Genomic DNA, 23,828 nt, shown 5'->3' with positions numbered 1-23,828 from the left:
ACTTTGTCAGGTGATGTGATCTTAATGCAGAATGGAAGCTGAGACTTGAGGAGAAATTACAGCATTATTTAGAAATGAAATAACAACTATTTCTACCAAGGACAAAAACATTTAGTGAGTATTAGCTGAGCAATAAGGAAAAACCAATCTGGGGATGCATTTAAAATAACTCGATATTTGAACAATCAAAGGACTCTGGAAAAGCTTGTTTAAAGAGTAACAAGATAAAAATGCTGCCCATCACAAACACAGGAACCGGCCAAGACCTATAAAAGGCCCAAGTGGAACAAGCAGCTCTAACTCAGAAAGTCCACCAAGCAACCCAACTCTCAACCCAGCTCCTGACCATGGCCTGCTGCTCCACTAGCTTCTGTGGATTTCCCACCTGCTCCACCAGTGGGAACTGTGGCTCCAGCTGCTGCCAGCCCAGCTGCTACCAGCCCAGCTGCTACGAGCCCAGCTGCGGTGGGACCAGCTGTGGCACTGGTGGTGGCCAGGAGGGTGGCTACGGAGCTGTGAGCTGCCGAGTCAGGTGGTGCCGCCCTGACTGCCGCGTGGAGGACACCTGCCTGCCCCCCTGCTGTGTGGTGAGCTGCACGCCCCCAACCTGCTGCCAGCTGCACCACGCCCAGGCCCCCTGCTGCCGCCCATCCTACTGCGGACAGTCCTGCTGCCGCCCAGCCTGCTGCTGCTACTGCTGCCAGCCCAGCTGTTGTGAGCCCACCTGCTGAAAGCCTTCTAAAGGAATCCTGAGAAACTGGCACGAGCCAATGTAGAGTCCCAACAAACTTCTGAGCGCTAATACCCATAATCCAGCTTGCAAACTCTTGTCACATGGCTACATAATTTTCCTAAAATGTGAATTTATAATTGATGACCAAAAATATTTCATAAACCTGGATATGAATAGAAGTCCTACAAAGTTAAGAGGAATATGTAAAACTTTACTATAAATATCATCTGAAATAGTTCAACAGCTCATTGGATTTGGGATTTAATAAAATTTTTATTCTTCAGTGATGAAGTCATTGTTGGAGCTTTTATTTGGAATTTGTTATTGCTATTGGGGTACTTGGATTTTTCAAAATCTCAATAACTGTGATATGGCAGTATGGTTTTTCCTAATTTTTGTCCTTTTATAAAGGTCTTTAAAAGATGGTTTTCCTTTGTTTTACCATTAAATGGTCCAATATTCTGCAGCCAAAATCTATGATTAAAAGAATCTATCAGTATTTAGAAATTATTTCCCAAGGTCCTCACATGTGCAAACTGATGGGCTAGGTGTTCCAGAAGATGATTTTACAAAAAAGGAATTTTTATGTCATTTAGCTTCTTGAGGTGTTACCAAATCTATTAATTTCATTCATATAGGATTCTGTGTACAATTCTTTCAATTATCGAGGGTATAAAAGAGTAATACATAGTTGGAAAGAGAGTAAACACAAGATTTCAAAGTACTAGCATAAGATGTAAAGGCATCCCAAGTTCTTGTTCCCACTTTGTAACTAAGAATCCATGGATTCTTGAGCAAAGCCCTTCGCCTCCCTGGGCACCAGTCTAGAAAGCCTGGAAAATAAGAGAACTGACTTTCATTGCTTACAACATCCCTCCCAGGCATAGGATGGATTATTTCCTAAACAGGTGATGCACTGACAACTAGAGTCTTAGATGCCCAACAGGGAAAAAGTATTCAATGGTCAAATAATGTTGCATGCGTTTTCACCATCTTGAAGGTTTATAAAGCACATTAGAAGGATTGCTTAGCCCGGTGATGGGTATTAAGGAGGGCACATACTGCATGGAGCACTGGGTGTTATACGAAAACAATGGAATGTGGATCACCATATCAAAAACTAATGATGTATTGTATGGTGACTAAAATAACATAATAAATTTTTAAAAAATAAAAAAATTAAAAACAAAGCACATTAGAATATTAAAGAAAGCTCTATAACTATTACTCCCAAACTGATTTAGTCAGGGAATTTATTTATTTATTTATTACTGACTTAACATCCTGTAACACTAGTATTCCTCAAAATATACTTTGGAAAATGATGAAAAGGAATTTCAACTAATGTTTCTAAAACATCTATACAGTTGTTTCATGTATTGTTAAGTAGAAAATAAATATACATTACAGGAATGGATTTAAACAAGCATGATACTGACATTCACTATGCCCATTCTTATACACAATGCGTCTAAAACATGTTCAACACTCTATGTCCCTCATATACTACTCTCTTATCTTCCAACAGATTAGGAAGACTTAGGTTGGATGCACCTTTGACTTAGAAGGCTTCAGCTTGGAAGCACCAAAGAGCCAGGTTGACATTCAGAGAGAAGATCTTATTACTTGATTTAGAATAAAAAGTTGAGGATATTCAACTGGTTGGTATATCAACCACATCTTATCACTCAGGAACCTAAGAAAGGCAGAGGCAACTGAATTAGAGAACTATTTAAAATGGATTTTAAGGAACTGAGAGACACCCCAAAATTTACAGTAAAAAACCCAGAACACTGATCTCTTAAAGAAAAATAACTCAAATATTAGTATCTATAAACAGAAGGCAAACATGGAATAATAAGAGACAAACACATCCTTTCTTCTTGTGGTACTATTTGGTCTGGGCCCCATCGCTTAAACGAAGTAATGAAAACCAAAGAGAATACGCATAGTAATAAAATAGTTTTAAATGTAAAGTTACTGGCATTCTTTTCTCAAAGAAGACCACAGATGGGGATATCCAGCATATAAACAGGACAGAAAATCTAACATCACAAATGATTAAAACTTCTTACTCTATTTGTATTAGAACCAATCAAGAAGAATTGGATTTAAGTGGTAAGAGGAAATAATTTTATTTTCTTGACTTATTTAGGGAAGATAAGGGAATATTCAGATTAATCTGTGGCAGAAAAATAGAATTCTCAAATTTTAAGTGTCACACCTTATGTGATGGTTTAATCTTATGTATCAACTTGACTGCTTAAAGGGATCCCTAGATAGCTGGTAAAACATTATTCCTGGGTGTGTCTGTGAAGGTGTTTACAGAAGGAATTAGCATATGAATCTGTAGAATGAGTAAAGAACATTGCCTTCACCAATGTGAGTGGGCATCATCCAAACCATTGAGCCCCAAATAGAACAAAAAGGCAGAAAAGGTGAACTGTTCTATGGCTCAAGCTGGGACATTCATCTTCTCCTGCCCTCAGACTTCAGTGCTCCTGGTGGGACTTCTTAGGCTCCATATTTGTGTGAGCCAATCCCTCACAATAAATCTCTTTCTACCTATTTATATATATCTTACTGGTTCTGTTTCTCTGGAGAACTCTGGCTAACACACCTAATAATTCTCTGAGGGCAACTAAAGACGAGCAACATGAAAACTGAGTTAAGTTTTGCACCGAGGGAGATGCTGTAAACAGTGCCGCACCAGAAAAGCCAGAAATGGAGAACTAACAGACAACACTACTATCTCCAGTGCCCTTATGAGGAGGTATTTCAACTCTTGAAACATAAGAATTTTTTGCAAGGGGAGATAAATGTTTTTATTATTTACCATTTATCAAAATCAAATATTCTACTGAATTTAAATATGAATTAAATAGCTCCTGAGACTGTAATGGTGATAAATCTGCATATTCCAAACACCCACAGTAAAAATAAATCAGCTAATCAAAGAATCTGTGACAGAGATTTGCTTAAGGAAAGGAAGCAAAAAATTCACATACCTTTTAACTCACATTTGACATGGGATTTGAAAATGTCTTAATTCTGATTTGGAAAGAGTTATGATCTTAACTCAAAGCTGTCATTTCTGGAGAAGCAGAACTAATACCTGGTATTCTGGTTCAAACTCTGTATTTTAACTTCCATTTCCCTATAATAGAATCCATACTCAACGAGGGCCAGGTCACCTTTCATTGTACCTACACAAAAGCTTCATCTTCATCCTCATCAGTTGTTTCATTCAAATTATATTAACTTTCAGCGAGCTGGACTAGTTTCTAATATGTACAGTAAACTGCATACAGCAGATCTAACACACCATAGTGTGTCACATGCTCCAGTGTTAATACACTGGGTATGATTTTTATGCAGTTAAGGACATTTAAATCTAGAAGACATCCTAATATCAAAGTTTAGATGAAGTCACAAGTCAAATGGATTAACCTTTTTAGCACTTGAGATTTTCTCGAAGTGTGATTATGGAGTTAAAAAAAAATAAAAATTTCCAGAGAAGTCCTAATAAATAGTGTTATTACTCATCCAAAGCTCTGCCTTTCTTCCCTTGACTCTAAAAAAGTTTGAAAGTGGACAAATTTTTACATCTTTCTTTTACCCTTTGATTTTCTCTAGAACAATTGCTTACATGGAAAACAGAGTACTGACTGTAGTGGTTGAAAGAGTTTACGCTGGAGTCAGATGATGTGGGTTCAAATTTCAGATTCACCACTTGCTGCTGTGAACCTGGGCAAGAGATGTAAATCTGTTTGAGGCTTGGTTTCCTTATATGGATGATGGGAGTAGCTATAGGCATGGCTCATAGGACTGCAGTAAAAATTAAATGAACTGATAAATGTAAAACAGTCAGAACCATTTAAGCACCTAAGTGCTCCAGAAATTGTGATCAGTAACAATTCATCCACATTTCTCAGTCCCCCAAAAAAGCATCCCTTTCTGGCCAGCTGGATCACTTTGCTTCATAGTCAAATTGAAGATGAAAACGATGAAGGGGCAGTGGCTGACACTGGAGCCATGATGCTGGGAATTAAACTGTCACGTGAGACCCAAGGGCCCGATTATCAGGGTCAACACTGAGTAATACTGACACTCCTTAAAGGTGAGGCATCAATTATTCATAGGGCAATGACCAAATTTTAACAAATATGGGGGATTATGGGTTATGTACCAAATGAATGCCAATAACTACTTAACTGTGGTAAAGAATCTTAATTGAAGACCAAATAAAATGAACTTATAAAGGCTTTCAGAGGCTGAACAAATAACTCAGGAATAGGGCAATTATTATTCAGAGACAGATTATTTATACACAAACAAGGAAGAGATTTTGAGAATTATGTAAATCATAGCTAGTCAAGGCTTATAAAAGGCCCAACATGGAAGTCACCACCAAAACTCAAAAACTTCTCTTAGCAACCCAACTCTCAACCCAGCTCCTGACCATGGCCTGCTGCTCCACTAGCTTCTGTGGATTTCCCACCTGCTCCACCAGTGGGAACTGTGGCTCCAGCTGCTGCCAGCCCAGCTGCTACCAGCCCAGCTGCTACGAGCCCAGCTGCGGTGGGACCAGCTGTGGCACTGGTGGTGGCCAGGAGGGTGGCTACGGAGCTGTGAGCTGCCGAGTCAGGTGGTGCCGCCCTGACTGCCGCGTGGAGGACACCTGCCTGCCCCCCTGCTGTGTGGTGAGCTGCACGCCCCCAACCTGCTGCCAGCTGCACCACGCCCAGGCCCCCTGCTGCCGCCCATCCTACTGCGGACAGTCCTGCTGCCGCCCAGCCTGCTGCTGCTACTGCTGCCAGCCCAGCTGTTGTGAGCCCACCTGCTGAAAGCCAGGCTGCTGATTTTGGATTTGAAGTTTCAGCTTCCAAATCAATTCATGAACTAATTAGCTCTTCCATCATCCATGGAGCACTAACAAATTCTTGAACTTTTATTTGGTTTTTGTTGTGGGGGATACCAAATATTTGGGCCTCACAGACCTATCTGATTCCATTCACTTCTGGAAAGACCTCGATCTCCCCAGTGAGGTTGCCAAAATACAAATTTAACTCGAGAAATTGCCTTCAGCACGCATTTTAATCTACTCTGTGACTCAGTGCCACCGATGCTGCAGAATCATCTGTCCTTCTATGTTCACCTCCTACACACCACCATTTTGCAAACTGCACTTTTTATGAAAGGGGAATAATATACCACGGTCTATTAAATTATATCTATTGGTGCAGCAAACATATCTCTTTTTCTTCACTGAGTGTGTTCGTGATATGTGTTTCATAAAAAGTCACAAAAGATTTTAGTCTGTTTTTGTTGTCCCACACTGCTTTCTAGGCAATTTGACCACATCTAATGGAGGTTAATCCCCATAAAAAAATACAGCAAAGGCAGTTATACAGGGCCTCAGAAGTGGCACAGGCTCTATTTCCATATCCTGACCTCACAAAGTGCTTTCATAACCAGAAAGTTATAGAAGTCAGGAAGCAACTCTGAATCCAGAGCCAGAATATGATGTATTTTTTTCAAGTCTGTTAGAGGAATGCTCTTTCAGGCCATCTTCAAACTGTGGGAACATATGCTAATATATTATACTCTTCCATTTATACATAGCGTTGCAGAGTAAAGCAAGAGAGCTACAAGTTGGGGAAGCCTCTCTGAGGAAATATGCTTTTGGTTAGATGGAGAATTCTACTTTTTTCCCCCGTTTCTAAAATGAAAGTGAAGATAATAACATAACTAACTTGGTTTAAAATTTTCACTTAGAAATACATATATTTATTATACATACACATGCATTTATACATAATACACAATGAAAGAAAAAATAATATACAGTGAACTTATACATATCTAAACAGAGCATCAAGAAATGCTTCATAAATCCGGGTAGTTTTTGGAAGGATCAGGATTAATTTGTGGTTTCCTGGACTTAGAACTGGAGGGAGCCAGGGGCTCCTGGGTGGCTCAGTCAGTTGAGTGACCGACTTAGTTTCAGCTCAGGTTGTGATCTTGGAGTCATGGGATTGAGCCCTGCATCAGGCTCCGGGCTCAGCTCAGAGTCTGCTTAGGACTCTTTCTCCTTCTCCTTCTGCCCCTCCCCCTGCTTGGTCGGTCGGTGTCTCTCTCTCCCCCCACCCTCACTTCTCCCTCTAAAATAAATAAATAAATCTTAGAGAGAAAAGACGGCAGAGGAGTAGGGGACCTTATTCCAACCGGTCCCTGGAATTGAGTTGGATATCTACCAGACCACTCTAAACACCCACGAAATCAGCCTGAGATGTAAGAAGATCTGGATCTCTACAAAACAGAATATCACAGGCGGTTGGTTTCGAGGTACGAAGCAGGGAGCGTGATTCCGCAAGCAGATATTGGAGGATAAACGGCAGTAGGAGGGAGTCTGGCTGTGGGGATCTGACACCGCCAGTGAGCGATAGTCTCCCGCGCTGGGGACGGGGCACAGACTCGCAGACCTGTAGTGGCGGGAAAGGACTTTAGATGGAAACCAGAGCAGTGGGGCCGTGTGTGGGAACTTGGGGTGGCTGGCGGTTTTAGAAGCACAAAGGACAGAGACAAGCCCAGACCTGGAGGCGAGGACTGGGAGAGCTGTGGAGGGGCATGCAACCCAGGACACTGCACGGACAGAAATGGAGATAGTGTGGCCTGGAGAGCTCACTGAAGAACAGACTGCGATGTCTCTGCTCTGAGGCAGAGGGTTGGAAACGGTCTCTTCTGCTCTGACTCTCGGAAGAGACGTGGAAAGCCGCCAAGGAAAGCCACCAGAGAACAAAAGCCCCAAAAAACCGGTTCCCACTGAGCCCATCCCCCTGCCACAGGGGGCAGGGCAACTCTGCCCAGACAGGGTTGCCTGAGTAACAGCATGGCAGGCCCCTCCCCCAGAAGACAGGCTGGGAAAACAAGAGGCCAGCAACCCTAAGGTCCCTAGAAAACAGGTGCATCTTGCTTGGGTTGTGGTCAATAATTTGGACTCTATACATTCCCTCAACCACCCATCAACAGAATGACTAGGAGGAGGAACCCCCAAAATAGGAACAACTCAGAGATTATGACTTATGCCACAGATTTACAAATGGATTCAGATATAACCAAGATGTCAGAGATGGAATTCAGGCTAGCAATTGTGAAGACAATAGCTAGAATGGAGAAATCAATTAATGGCAACAGAGAGTCTCTAAGGGCAGAAATGAAAGCTGAATTGGCAGAACTTAAAAATGCTATCATTGAGATCCAATCTAATCTAGATAATCTAAGAGCTAGGGTAAGTGAGGCAGAAGAATGAATTAGTGATCTGGAAGACAATTTAATAGATAAAAAGGGAAAAGAGGAGGCCAGGGTAAAACAACTCAGAATCCATGAAAATAGAATCAGAGAAGTAAGTGACACCATGAAGCATTCCAATGTCAGAATTATTGGAATCCTGGAGGGGGTGGAGAGAGAGAGAGGACTAGAAGATATATTTGAGCAAACTGTAGCTGAGAACTTCCCTAATCTGGGGAATGAAACAAACACTCGTGTCCTAGAGGCAGAGAGGACTCCTCCCAAGATCAAGGAAAACAGGCCAACACCCCAGCATGTAATAGTAAAACTCACAAATCTTAGAACCAAGGAAACCATCTTAAGGGCAGTTAGGGGGAAGAGATTCCTTACGTACAGAGGGAGGAATATCAGAATAACGTCAGACCCATCCACAGCGACCTGGTAAACCAGAAAGGCCTGGCAAGACATATTCAGAGTACTAAACGAGAAGAACATGCAGCCAAGAATACTTTATCCGGCAAGGCTATCATTTAGAATGGATGGAGAGATGCAGCAGAGCTTCCAAGAGCAGCAGAAACCGAAAGAATATGTGACCACTAAGCCGGCCCTGCAAGAAATATTAAGGGGGGTTCTATAAAAGGAGAAAGACCCCAAGAGTGATATACAACAGAAATTTACAGAGACGATCTATAAAAACAAGGTCTTCACAGGCAACATGATGACAATAAATTCGTATTTTTCAATAATCACTCTCACATGAACGGCCTAAATGCTCCCATAAAATGGCACAGGGTTGCAGATTGGATAAAAAGACAGGACCCATCCAGATGCTGTCTACAAGAGACTCATTTTGAACCTAAAGATACATCCAGACTGAAAGTGAAGGGATGGAGATCCATCTTCCATGCCAGCAGACCTCAAAAGAAAGCTGGGGTAGCAATTCTTATATCAAACAAATTAGATTTTAAACTAAAGACTGTAGTTAGAGACACACAAGGAGACTATATCATTCTTAAAGGGTCTATCCAACAAGAAGATCTAACAATTGTAAATATCTACACCCCCAACATGGGAGCAGCCATCTACATAAGCCAACCGTTAAACAAAATAAAAAGTCATATTGATAACAATACGTTAATCGTAGGAGACCTCAATACTCCACTCTCAGCAATACACAGATCATCTAAGCAGAAAATCAGCAAAGAACCAAGAGCTTTGAATGACACACTGGACCAGATGGACCTCATAGATATATACAAAACATTCCACCCTAAAACAACAGAATACTCATTCTTCTCGAGCCCACATGGAACTTTCACCAGAATAGACCACATACTGGGTCACAAATCAGGTCTCAACTGATACCAAAAGATTGAGATTATTCCCTGCATATTCTCAGACCATAATGCTTTAAAACTGGAACTCAATCACAAGAAAAAATTTGGAAGAAATTCAAATACTTGGAAGCTAAAAACCACTCTGCTCATGAATGTTTGGGTCAACCAGGAAATCAAAGGAGAACTTAAACAATTCATGGAAACCAATGAGAACGAAAACATATCGGTCCAAAACCTATGGGATACTGCAAAGGCGGTCCTAAGGGGGAAATACATAGCCATCAAAGCCTCACTCAAAAAAAAAAAAAAAGAAAAATCCCGAATTCACCAACTAACTCTACACCTTAAAGAACTAGAGAAAAAGCAACAAACGATGCCTAAGCCACGCATTAGAAGAAAAATAATTAAGATTAGAGCAGAGATCAATGAATTAGAAACCAGAAACACAGTAGATCAGATCAACGAAACCAGAAGCTGGTTCTTTGAAAGAATTAATAAGATCGATAAACCACTGGCCAGACTTATCCAAAAGAAAAAAGAAAGGACCCAAATTAATATAATTATGAATGAAAGGGGAGAGATCACGACTAACACCAAGGAAATAGAAACAATTATTAGAAATTACTATCAACAGCTATATGCCTATAAACTGAGCAATCTGGATGAAATGGATGCCTTCCTGGAAACCAATAAGCTGCCAAGACTGAAACAGGAAGAAATTGACAACCTGAATAGGACAATAACCAGTAACGAGATTGAAGCAGTGATCAAAAACCTCCCAAAAAACAAGAGTCCAGGGCCTGATGGATTCCCCGGGGAATTCTACCAAACATTCAAAGAAGAAATAATACCTATTCTCCTGAAGCTGTTTCAAAAAATAGAAACAGAAGGAAAGTTTCCAGACTCATTCTGTGAGGCCAGCATTACCTTAATCCCCAAACCAGGCAAAGACCCCATCAAAAAGGAGAATTTCAGACCGATATCCCTGATGAATATGGATTCCAAAATCCTCAACAAAATCCTAGCTAATAGGATCCAACAATACATTAAAAGGATCATCCACCACAACCAAGTGGGATTTATCCCCGGGATGCAAGGGTGGTTCAACATTCGCAAATCAATCAATGTGATAGAACACATTAAGAGGAGGGAGAAGAACCATATGGTCCTCTCAATTGATGCAGAAAAAGCATTTGACAAAATACAGCATCCTTTCCTGATTAAAACTCTTCAGAGTGTAGGGACAGAGGGAATATTCCTCAATTTCATAAAATCCATCTATGAAAAACCCACAGCGAATATCATCCTCAATGGGGAAAAGCTGAGAGCCTTTCCCTTAAGATCAGGAACACATCAAGGATGTCCACTCTTGCCACTATTGTTCAACATAGTACTAGAAGTCCTAGCAACAGCAATCAGACAACAGAAAGAAATAAAAGGTATTCAAATTGGCAAAGAAGAAGTCAAACTCTCTCTTTTTGCAGATGACATGATACTTTATGTGGAAAACCCGAAAGACTCCACCCCCAAATTACTAGAACTCATACAGCAATTCAGTAATGTGGCAGGATACAAAATCAATGCACAGAAATCAGTTGCTTTCTTATACACTAACAATGCAGCTATAGAAAGAGAAATTAGAGAAATGATTCCATTTACAATACCACCAAAAACCATAAGATACCTCGGAATAAACCTAACCAAAGAGGTAAAGGATCTATACTCTAGGAACTACAGAACACTCATGAAAGAAGTTGAAGAAGACACAAAAAGATGGAAAAACATTCCATGCTCATGGATCGGAAGAATAAACATTGTTAAAATGTCTATGCTACCCAGAGCAATCTACACCTTCAATGCCATCGCAATCAAAATTCCAATGACATTTTTCAAAGTGCTGGAACAAACAATCCTAAAATTTGTATGGAATCAGAAGAGACCCCGAATCGCCAAGGAAATGTTGAAAAAGAAAAACAAAGTTGGGGGCATCATGTTGCCCGCTTTCAAGCTATATTACAAAGCAGTGATCACCAAGACAGCACAGTACTGGCACAAAAACAGACATATAGACCAATGGAACAGAATAGAGAGCCCAGATATGGACCCTCAACTCTATGGTCAAATAATCTTCAACAAAGCAGGGAAAAAAATGCAATGGAAAAAAGTCTCTTCAATAAATTGTGCTGGGAAAATTGGACAGCCACATGCAGAATGACACTCGACCATTCTCTAACACCATACACAATGATAAATTCAAAATGGATGAAAGACCTCAATGTGAGACAGAAATCCATCAAAATCCTAGAGGAGAACATAGGCAGTAACCTCTTTGACATCACCCACAGCAACTTCTTTCAAGATACATCTCCAAAAGCTAGTGAAACAAAAGCAAAAATGAACGTTTGGGACTTCATCAAGATTAAAAAGCTTCTGCACAGCAAAGGAAACAGTCAACAAAACAAAGAGGCAACCCACGGAATGGGAGAAGCTATTTGCAAATGACACTACAGATAAAGGGCTGGTATCCAAGATCGATAAAGAACTTCTCAAACTCAACGCCCAAAAAAACAAATAATCAAGTCAAAAAATGGGCAGAAGACATGAACAGACACTTCTCTGAAGAAGACATACAAATGGCTAACAGACACATGAAAAAATGTTCATCATCATTAGTCATCAGGGAAATTCAAATCAAAACCACATTAAGATACCACCTTACACCAGTTAGAATGGCAAAAATGGACAGGACAAGAAACAACAAATGTTGGAGAAGTTGTGGAGAAAGAGGAACCCTCTTACACTGTTGGTGGGAATGCAAGTTGGTACAGCCGCTTTGGAAAACAGTGTGGAGGTTCCTCAAAAAGTTAAAAATAGAGCTACCCTATGACCCAGCAATTGCACTCCTGGGTATTTACCCCAAAGACACAGATGTAGTGAAAAGAAGGGCCATATGCACCCCAATGTTCATAGCAGCCATGTCAGCAATAGCCAAACTGTGGAAAGAGCCGAGATGCCCTTCAACAGATGAATGGATAAAGAAGATGTGGTCCGTATATACAATGGAATATTACTCAGCCACCAGAAAGGATGAATATCCAACTTTTACATCAGCATGGATGGGACTGGAGAAGATTATGCTAAGTCAAATAAGTCAAGCAGAGAAAGTCAATTATCATATGGTTTCACTTATGTGTGGAACATAAGGAATAGCATGGAGGACATTAAAAGAAGGAAGGGAAAAATGAAGGGGGGTAATCGGAAGAAGAGATGAACCATGAGAGACTATGGACTCTGAGAAACAAACTGAAGGTTTTACAGGGGAGGGGGGTGGGGGGATAGGTTAGCCCAGTGATGGGTATTAAGAAGGGCACGTACTGCATGAAGCACTGGGTGTTACACGAAAACAATGAATCGTGGATCACCACATCAAAAATTAATAATGTACTGTATGGTGACTAATACAACATAATCAAAAAATTTTTAAAAATAAAAAAATTTTTAAAAATTTTTTAAATAATCTTTTAAAAAAAGAACTGGAGGGAGCTGAAGATAATTCTTTTTTATTAAAAATAGTACTTTGGTTAAGATTATAGTGCTTTAATAAAAAAGATTATAGTGCTTTATTCATTAAAGAGTTAATGAAAATCAAGAAATTATAAAGCATGGATTAAGGATAACATGTAAGCAAAGAATCAGTTTCCCCAACATTTCTTCTAGAGACCTGATCCAACCCAGAAGACACCCTTGAACAACAGAACAAAAATGGAAACATGTTTTGTCCTCTTGTTCCTTTGATTTTAACTACTGAACACTTTCAGGTATCACTACCTAAGAGCTCCTGCTGAGAAAAAAGTATAAAATAAAATGACAAGTGACTTGGGTAAAATGCAAAATTGGCTGTTTATCATTACAATACACTGTCAATCATTCATTCATTCCTTGATTCAACAAGCACTTACTGAGTGCCTACATTCAAGATTGTGCAGAAGGCACTACGTAGAATACCAAAATGAATCAGACATGGCAGATCATGCCCTTAAGGAATGAATGACCTGGTAGAGCAACTACATAATTTTAGCCCTGGAGTGTCCGGGAGATCATCTCATTTTACAGATGAATAAAACAATGTTCAGGGAAATTAAGTGACTTTTCTGAGGTCACAGAATCACTTAATGGTAGAACCAGTTTGAGAAACCTGTTTAGTTTAATTAGCTTAATTTAATTCTCATAATCACCTAAAGCTGGACTCCTTTAAAGTCCCTTTTAGCTTAAAATTCTCTGACTTTTTTAATTCAAAAGCACAAACTAAAAACAATTACGGATTTATCAATAGGGGGATGCGAACAGAGTATGGTATGATCATATTCTGGAATACTGCATAGTTTTTAAAAGAATGACTAACACATATGGGATAGGCCAAAAATTAGATAACCTAGATAAAATGGATAAATTCCTAGAATCACATAACCTATCAAAACTGAATCAGGAAGAAATAGAAAATCTGAACAGATTTATAATTAGCAAGGAGATTAAATCAGTAATTAAAAAAAAAAAAACAACACCTCCCAACAAATAAAATCCCAGTACCAGAAGCTTCACTGGTAAATCCTACCAAACATTCAAAGAAAAGTTAAAATCAATCATCCTCTAATTCTTCCAACAAATTAATGAGGAGGGAACACTTCCAAACTCACTTTATGAGGCTAGCATTATCCTGATACCAAAGCCAAAGACACTACGGAAGAGAAAACTAGAAACCAATATCCCTGATGAATACTGATGCAATATTCAACAAAATACTATCAAACAGAATTCAACAGTACATTAAAAAGGTTACACATCATGACCTAATGGGATATTATCCTAGAATGCAAGGATGGTTCAACAGGAAAAAAATCAATGTAATATATCACATAACAGAATAAAAGGGGGAAAACACATGGTTATCTCAATAGATGGAGAAAAAGAATTTGATGAAATTCAACACTCTTTCATAATAAAAAAAAAAAACAGAAAACAAAACACTCAACAAACTAGGAATAAAAGGAAACTACGTCAGCCTAATAAAAGCAAAATATGAAAGCCCACACTAACATCATACTCAGTGGTAAAAGACTGAAAGCTTTTCCCCTAAGATTAGGAAAAAGAGAAGGGTGCCCATTTTTAACTATTCTCTTTATCATAGTACTAGAAGTCCCAGGTAGAGCAATTAGACAAGAAAAAGAAGTAAACGGCATCCAAATAAGAAAGAAAAAAGTAAAACTGTCCCTACTTGCAGATGACATGATATGATATATAGAAAATCCTAAGGACTCCACAAAAAAAAAGAATAAGAAAATGGTTAAACTAAACAAATTCAGTAGAGTTGTAGGATACAAAAATCAATATACAAATCAGCTGCATTTCTATATACTAACAACAATCTATCAGAAAGAGAAATTAAGGGGTGCTGGGTGGCTCAGTTAGTTAAGTGCCAGACTCTTGATTTCAGCTCAGGTCATGATTTCAGGGTAGTGAGATCAAGCCCCACATCAGGCTCTGCACTGGGCATGGAGCCTGCTTAAGATTCTTTCTCTCTCCCTCTCCCTCTGCCTCTCCCCGCTGCTCTCTCTCTTAAAAAAATAATAAATAAGGATAAATTTTAAAAAGAGAGAAATTAAGAAAACAATTCCATTTATAATAGCATCAAAAAGAATAAAATACTTAGGAATAAATTTAACCAAGGAGATGAAAGATCTGTGTACTGAAAACTAGAAGACATTGATGAAAGAAATTAAAGAAGCCACAAATAAATGGAAAAGTATTCCATGCTCATGAATTAGGAGTATCAGTACTGTTAAAATGCCCATACTACTCAAAGCAATTTACAGATTCAATGCAATCCCTATCAAAATTTCAATGGTATTTTTCACAGAAATAGAAAAAAGAAACATCCAAAAATCTGTATGGAGCCACAAAAGACTCTGAATAGCCAAATCAATCTTGAGAAAGAGGAACAAAGCTGGAGGCATCATACTTCCTGACTTCAAACTATATTACAAAGCTACAGTATTCAAAACAGCATGGTACTGGCATAAAGGCAGTCATATAGACAAATGGAATAGAAGAAAGAGCCCAGGAAGAAACCTTTATATGTACAATCAAATAATTTTCAACAAGAGCGTCAAAACCATTCAATGGGGAAGCACAGTCTTTTCAACAAATGGGGCTGGGAAAAGCGGATATCCACATGCAAAAGAATGAAGGTGGACCCTTACATTACACCACACACAAAAATTAATTGAAGATGGATAAAAAACCTAAAGTTAGGAGCTAAAACTGTAAAACTCTTAGAAGAAAACACAGGGGGAAAGGTTCATGACATTGGATTTGGCAGTGATTTCTTGGATATGACACCAAAAGCATATACAACAAAAGTAGAAAACACATAAATTGAACTATATCAAAATTAAAAATTTTGCAAAGGACCAATGAACGAAATGAAAATTCAATCTACAGAAAGGGAGAAAGATTTGCAAATCATATATCTGATAAGAAGCTAATATCTAGAATATATGAAGAACTCCTACAATCAACAACAATTAAAAATTGGGCAAAGGACATGAATGGACACTTCTCCAAAGAAGATAAATAAACAGCCAACAAGCATATTAAAAAATGTTTCATATCATCAGTCATTACAAAAATGCAAATCAAAACCACAATGACATACAACCTCATACCCACTAGAATGTCTAATCTCAAAAAACCCAAAAAGTGCTTGCAAGGATGTGGAGAAATTGGAACCCTTGTGTACTGTTGGTGGAAATGAGCAGCCACTATGGGAAACAGTATGGCAGTTACCCAAAAAACTTAAAATCTGTAAATTGCTTTGAGTAGTATGGGCATTAATCACAATAGCCAAAAGGTTGGAAGCAGCCCAAGTGTCCATCAACGGATTAACGGATAAACAAATTGTGGTATATACATACAAAGGAGTATTATTCAGCCTTAAAAAGGAAGGAAATTCTCATACATTCTATGACATGGATGAATCTTGAGAACAGTATGCTAAGTGAAATAAGCCATTCATTAAAAAGACATACTGGATAATTTCACTTATATGAGGCACCTAGGTTGGTCAAATTCATCTAAACAAAGAGTGAAAAAGTGGTTACCAAAGGCCTAGGGAGGAGAGAATGGAAAGGTTGTTCTTTAATGGACAAAGAGTTTCAGTTTTGGAGGTTAAAAAGAGTTCTCGAGATTGCACACCAATGTGAATGTACTTCACACTAGTGAACAGTGCACTTAAATGATTAAGATGGTAAATTTCATATTATGTGTATTTTACTCTAATTAAAACTTTTCAAAAATACATATAGACCCCAACTTTTACTTAGATGATCTATTTATCCATGCTGGTTTATGTCTGTAAAAGCAGGGAGAAAGGTATCAAAGAATATGCACCAAACTGTTAATATTTATTATTTCTGAAGTACTAGTTGTGGAGGGAATGGGTGTTTTGGGGAAGAGAGGAAAAATATTAAATTTCTTTATATGCCTGTGTACTGTTTGACTTGTTAAAACATGTATTCATTACTAGCATATATTTTTAATTTAGTAGAGTCAGAAAACAATCTATCAGCAAAAGTCATTAAGGGTTTCAACTGGGAATATGTACACTGATGGTTGAAGGCAAAAATACTGGTTAGAGCTCTTAGTATCCTGTAACTTGCACAAACAGATTTTAGAAAGGCATAGTGCTTTGGATGTTGATTAATTTGGATAGCTCATGTTTTGATGACACTAATGTTAGTCATTCCAAGTCTGAACAAATTCTATTTATGAAGTCCTGATCCTTAATTTAGTGACCACTTAGGAAGAAAATGCTCAATTTAGATAAACTTGGCCTACAGGTTAACAAAGGACAGGTATGACAAAGCAAGCCAGGGTTGGCCCAACTCTAGTCTGTCATGTGATTTGCATAAAGAGGTGTTGCTGATTGGCTTCTATAATGATCCAGAGGGCAAAGAAGAAATACAATGAGACTTAACTGAATAATGACCAAAGCAGGCTATTGAAATGCTATTAATAACTTTCTAAACAACTCAGGGATCAGCCAATCAGAGACTTACTTTGCAAATGGTATCAAGGAACAATACTGAATGTCAGGGAAATATGCAGCTCTAGGAAATATATAAAAGGCCAGATGTAGAAGGTGCAGCCAAAACTCAAAAACTTCTCTTAGCAACCCAACTCTCAACCCAGCTCCTGACCATGGCCTGCTGCTCCACTAGCTTCTGTGGATTTCCCACCTGCTCCACCAGTGGGAACTGTGGCTCCAGCTGCTGCCAGCCCAGCTGCTACCAGCCCAGCTGCTATGAGCCCAGCTGCGGTGGGACCAGCTGTGGCACTGGTGGTGGCCAGGAGGGTGGCTACGGAGCTGTGAGCTGCCGAGTCAGGTGGTGCCGCCCTGACTGCCGCGTGGAGGACACCTGCCTGCCCCCCTGCTGTGTGGTGAGCTGCACGCCCCCAACCTGCTGCCAGCTGCACCACGCCCAGGCCCCCTGCTGCCGCCCATCCTACTGCGGACAGTCCTGCTGCCGCCCAGCCTGCTGCTGCTACTGCTGCCAGCCCAGCTGTTGTGAGCCCACCTGCTGAAAGCCAGGCTGCTGATTAATTAAGAATGAAAGGGGAAACTAAACAAACTGCTCTGATCTCTGAAGAAGGGTTCAATTTTACTCCCATGCTAAGTATCATGATGTTTCTAAGCTACTCAGAAATAATGGGTCTTAGACAGGACCCTCTTGGATGTGTTGAATTAGCACACTGAAAGCATGTATCAATCAGAGTATCTAGATATCCTGCCTTGCTTGAAAAGACACCAGGGTAGGGTATTTCTTCAATTCAGTGACATCTCTGGTCTCCTCCCTATCTCTTGATCCCCACGTATTTTCAGACCTGCTTTCTCCTCGAATATCCCTTTAATTTCAAATAAAATGTTTAAATGTGTAAAGCAAACTGAGTTATTTTCTTCCTTCTACCTCTAAGCTTGTCCATCTTTAGCTGGAATTCAAGAAGAGTGGATTTGCATTTTGATAATAATCCTAAAGCATAAAGTCTAAATCAGAAAGATTAAATACTAATTACATTATGCTTAAATCCATCAGTTAATAAAATGCTCCATGCATTAAATAATCTTCATAGTTATTCAAATACTTAAAATGTTCTAACCTATTATGATTAGGTCTAAACCAGTAAAGTCACTTTTGGCTAAAATTTTCCGGTTGCTCAAATCTACGGGATTTCTACCTAGATTTACCTCTACCATTTTAATCTCCTTCCAGTTTATATACTAGATGTTCTCCTTCATGTGTGCCTAACTAAAGATTATATTACTTACTAAGTAAATTTTAAAACATCTACCAGATACTATCTTTTAGATACTATTTTCCAAATGCATTCAGGTTTAATTCCTATGTCTTAGCCTATTATACTCTTCTCACTCATCCCCAAATTGCTCTCTAAGTTTCAACTCCCAACACTCATCTCCATTTACTTGAGTTCCTATAAAATGTATCTCTGATCTAAATGAGGGTAGAACAAAGAGCCAGGGAGATACCCTGTGAGTTCTACCATCACCATTGGTCAGACACATGCATTAGAAATCTCAAACTATGTATGTTGCACTTTGCAACCCAATTTGAAAGATGTTCTCTTAGGAAGTTAACATAAATCTAGAACAAAAAAAAATACCTTTGCCATTTAATTTTTTAATTCCACATTAAGTATTTTAGTGCAATATATAAAATACAATAGGACAAAATACAGGACACTTTATGAAAAATATTTTTCAAGTTATTTACAAGCTCCCAGCACTTACCTCTATCATTTAATTGGTAGCAATGATAGATCAAACATAATTGACAATGCTAGATCAAATGCATTTCAAAGAATATAGTAGTAGATGGCAGTACATTCTTCAAAATGTCATAACTCCCAGATGCTTTTCCCTGAGACTTGGTTCAAATATTCCAGCAGTAGAAAAATATTTCATCACTTCCTACTCTCTTTTGACAGTAACAAGGACTCCTCCATGAGAGGCACTACAGCTTGTAAGTTCTATTAAATCATTTACAAGTGGTACATGTGTCCATGAATCATGTCTTTTACTCCACCCATTCAAAATCAGATTTGGTAAGCATTTATTAAAGTTCTACCTGAAGCTAAGCACTCTGCAAGATACCTTTATATAAACTATGTCACTTGGTTCACAAGAAAAGATTTCTGACCTAGAATACGAATAATATTTACATATTTCAAATTGATCGAAATCAAAGGAACTATAATAGTAATTTGATTTGATGTTGGAGTAAATTAGTTGGAAGCTTTTAATTATGTATGAACAAAGGTACTCTTCAATTCAGGGGATGTTCCACTGTCCTAAATTCAACAGAATTCAGTCTGTAAAGCCAGAAGGAAAAAATAATAGTTAAACCTAAGAGCACAATTAGCCTTAGCCTTAGACATATAGACAGAGAGTCACGTGAAATAACCACCTCTACAAAATGAGGGTGTTGATGTGGACTAAAATGGAAGGACTCTTTGAACATGGAAAACCACAAATGTATTCCAAAGAGCAAAGGACCAATATGAGGAGTCCAAATGAAACTATAAAACAAAGTAATTTCTAAACTGCTGCTCATAATGGGTCATAAGTATTTCAATGTACGCCAATCAGAGAACCAATGAGGAACAAATTTAAACAAAAACAAGGAAGATATGTTAAGAATTTTATAAATAGAAGCTGGCTCAGATATATAAAAGGCCTGCCTGACATAGACTTTACCACCAAAACACCTACAAGCAACCCAACTCTCAACCCAGCTCCTGACCATGGCCTGCTGCTCCACTAGCTTCTGTGGATTTCCCACCTGCTCCACCAGTGGGAACTGTGGCTCCAGCTGCTGCCAGCCCAGCTGCTACCAGCCCAGCTGCTACGAGCCCAGCTGCGGTGGGACCAGCTGTGGCACTGGTGGTGGCCAGGAGGGTGGCTACGGAGCTGTGAGCTGCCGAGTCAGGTGGTGCCGCCCTGACTGCCGCGTGGAGGACACCTGCCTGCCCCCCTGCTGTGTGGTGAGCTGCACGCCCCCAACCTGCTGCCAGCTGCACCACGCCCAGGCCCCCTGCTGCCGCCCATCCTACTGCGGACAGTCCTGCTGCCGCCCAGCCTGCTGCTGCTACTGCTGCCAGCCCAGCTGTTGTGAGCCCACCTGCTGAAAGCCAGGCTGCTGATTTCCAGTTGCCCAGGACACAGGATCTCTGAATAGCATATCTCCTCAACCACCACTGGACCACCACAAGTTCTTAGACTTCCATTTGTGTTTTTGTTATGGGGGCTACCAAGTATATGAGTTTTATCTGATTTCATTCTGCAGTGAATACCCTGACTGTCCACTGCCGACACAGAAATGCTGTGAACCTACCAGCTGACTATCAAATGTTTTGGATATACTATTTCTGATTTTTCTGCAGGGTTGAAAATTACTGATATACTGTGGAATTAATCCTTGAGAACTACCCACAAATCTAATTCTCCCCTGCTTTATAATCTATTTTTAGCTCTGTTTACCTAATATTTTTTCCTAACATCAAAGGCACCAGAGTATAGTCAAGTGACTCTCCTCAGTTGTTACCAGAGAGAATGGACTCTTCACTCAACATTCACTTTCTAAGGAGTAGGCTAGACTTTTTCATCTTTCAACATCTGATTCCATCCCTTTTTTTGCAGGGTGGGATCATAATGATCTTGTCTGCTGGCTATTTCAGTTACATCTATGATACAGTGTTTTCTGTCATTTCTTAATAAATACTATAACTGGGCAAACAAACCATAGTCTGTGTTTCCACCTGTACCTAAAATGGGTTAACTGTGATAATTTGTGAATGCCTACTTGAAAGAAATACATTTATTTCTTTTTAAAAGAAACTGAAATCATATATAGTGTATTCATTCATTCTTTTTTTTTTATTCATTCAGTCATTCTATAAACATTTATTGACCACCACTTCTAAAGCAGGGACTATGGAGATCAGAAAGATGAAGACTTAATTCTTATCTTTGAGGACTTTGCTATCCAGTAAGAAAAAGTATATATGTGAAAATAGCTACAAACAATTTAACAAGATAAACTGTATTCTCTTAATAGTTGGTAGAAAAAAATCTCCCTCTACTTTAGGGAGATGCTTCTGTGGCCAATAAGCCTTGATGGTCCAACTTACAATAGGTGTATCACATGTGACATGCATGTTAGCAAACATAAAACCCTAAGAGAAGGATGTAAAATAATTACACATGAGGCAGAGAGAAGGATTTTTTTTTTTTTTTTTTTACTCCAGAAAGGGAGTGGGGAAGAAGAAAGAAGAGAGGAGAGACCCAGTCAGAAGGTCATGAATATTACTCTATGATTCATCCCCATTAAGTTACCAAACTCCCACAGTCCTTAGGGTAGGTCAACTTTCCTGTGAATACCAGAGAAAGAGCTGAGTTTCATGTCTGGGTTGATTCAAAGGGAGTTGGAGACAACCCAGGACCCAGACAGAGCAGGGGAAACTACAAGAAAGTAATGCCTCAGGAACGCTCAGAAATTGTGGAGAGGCTCTGGATGGCCATTGCTGTGGAAAGTAATATCTTGGTTATGTAGACTGCAAAAAAGAAGATGGAAGGGCCAGAAATGGGATTTCAAAGAGGAAAAGATCACTTTGGGACCAGCAGGGGTTATGTCGGGAGCAGCACTTGGAAAGGCTTCACAAGGGAAGCAATCTTTGGGGCCCTGAAGATCATTCTAAATGGGAGGAAAAGAGTGAAAAAGAGTTCAAGCTGCACACCATTAGAGTGGCTAAAATCCAAAGCAATGACAACACCAAATGCTGGTGAAATGCTACTGGAACAACAAGAATTCTCTCTCACTGCTGGTAGGAATGCACAATGGCACAGCCACTTTGGAAGACTGTTGGGCTGTTTCTTACCAAGTTAAACATAGGCTTATCATACAATCCAGCAATTGTGCTATGTATTTATCCAAATAAGCTGAAAACTTATGTCCACACAAAAACCTACACATGAACATTTATAGCAGCTTAATTCATAATTGCCAAGAATTGGAAGCAACAAAGATGTCCTTCAATAGGTGAATGGAAAAACAAACTGTATTACATCTATGCAATGGAATACTATTCTGTGATAAAAAGAAATGATTTATCAAGCCACAAAAAGACATGGAAGAATATTACATGCATATTACTAAATGAAATAAGCCAATCTAAAAAGGCTATGTGCTATATTATTCCAACTAGAGACATTCTGAAAAAGACAAAACCATAGAGACATTAAAATGTTGCCAAAATGTTCTGACTACTATGCCCCGCAGATGCCTGTAGTCCAGCACTAAAATAACAAGCTTATAGATTTAAAAAAATAAAGTTATAGAAATAGACACAGGACTGGCCTGTGAAATCTAAACAGAAGTCAGTTATGGGCTTTTAAGAAACCTTCCTTTTATTGATAAAAGGGAGATATACTGCTGGTGCTTCTACTTCCTCTTCACCCAGACTATTCTTTTCACTTTAAACACAGATATGATTCCTGGAACTACAAAATCTCAAGACAATGGAAGGGACACTGGTCCTGACATAGCTGAGCCTCTGCACCATTACTAGCAGCTGCCTACCTGTGAGAAGAGTAAGTCCTTTGATCTGTTGGTTTTTCCAAAACTGGAAACCTAGAACATTTCTAACCACTACACTATGCAATAGACTGCAGTAAGCTCTCAAAATGGAAACTTCCTATATATGACACCTATAAGGACTTGAGATGCATAAACAGTTAAGTGATAGGAAAAGCACATCAATTACAAATTCTAAAGCAAAAGAGAGAATTTTTAATTGAGGTTCATTGACTATAATATGGGTATATGGATAACAAAAGGGATAGAAGAAAATCAGGTGGGGGGATTAAGGTAATAAATGATGGAGAAAAGAATGAAAAGGAAAAGCACAAAATAGAGGAGAAAAGACAGAAAAAACAATGAAAAAGACTAGGGACAAGAGGCAGAAAAGAAAAGGGGGGAAATGATGGGGAAGACAGGCATGAAGGAGAGAGTGGAGAACCACCGTGACCTATGGGCTAATTACACTTTCTGCACACTTTATTTCATTTAACACTTACATCAATCCTTGAAATAGATATTGTTATCCTGGCTTGTAGGTGAGGAAAGTAAGTCTAAATGAATCTAAGTAGCTTGCTTAAATCACATATTCTTATAAGTAAACAAACAAACAAACAAAACCTGTAAAATCTGAACCCAAATCTGTCTGACTCCAAAACTCACAGAGAATGAAATTAAGTAACTAGACTTGAAGGAGGTGTGAGGAGGTTCAGAAGATTTAAAAATGGCTATTTGGAAGCTGTGGAAGTCAGAACAAGTTCC

General features: G+C 39.1%; 4 protein-coding genes across 4 annotated transcripts; all 4 read left to right on the top strand.

Moving 5' to 3' along the window:
- Positions 1–347: 347 nt before the first annotated feature.
- LOC118520475 (keratin-associated protein 9-3-like) lies at positions 348–731 on the top strand. The gene has a single exon (XM_036068537.2). The coding sequence runs from the start codon at positions 348–350 to the stop codon at positions 729–731; it is 384 nt and encodes a 127-aa protein (XP_035924430.1).
- Positions 732–5,196: 4,465 nt separating this feature from the next.
- LOC118520470 (keratin-associated protein 9-3-like) lies at positions 5,197–5,580 on the top strand. Its single transcript, XM_036068532.2, has one exon. It carries the CDS (start codon positions 5,197–5,199, stop codon positions 5,578–5,580), a length of 384 nt encoding a protein of 127 aa, XP_035924425.2.
- Positions 5,581–17,616: 12,036 nt separating this feature from the next.
- On the top strand, positions 17,617–18,000 carry LOC118520474 (keratin-associated protein 9-3-like). Its single transcript, XM_036068536.2, has one exon. It carries the CDS (start codon positions 17,617–17,619, stop codon positions 17,998–18,000), a length of 384 nt encoding a protein of 127 aa, XP_035924429.1.
- Positions 18,001–20,235: 2,235 nt separating this feature from the next.
- On the top strand, positions 20,236–20,619 carry LOC118520476 (keratin-associated protein 9-3-like). Its single transcript, XM_036068538.2, has one exon. The coding sequence runs from the start codon at positions 20,236–20,238 to the stop codon at positions 20,617–20,619; it is 384 nt and encodes a 127-aa protein (XP_035924431.2).
- Positions 20,620–23,828: the final 3,209 nt, after the last annotated feature.

Source organism: Halichoerus grypus, chromosome 2, assembly GCF_964656455.1.
Source record: "Halichoerus grypus chromosome 2, mHalGry1.hap1.1, whole genome shotgun sequence".
NCBI classification, from domain to species: domain Eukaryota; kingdom Metazoa; phylum Chordata; class Mammalia; order Carnivora; family Phocidae; genus Halichoerus; species Halichoerus grypus.
This window is presented reverse-complemented; position numbering and strand designations above follow the sequence as displayed.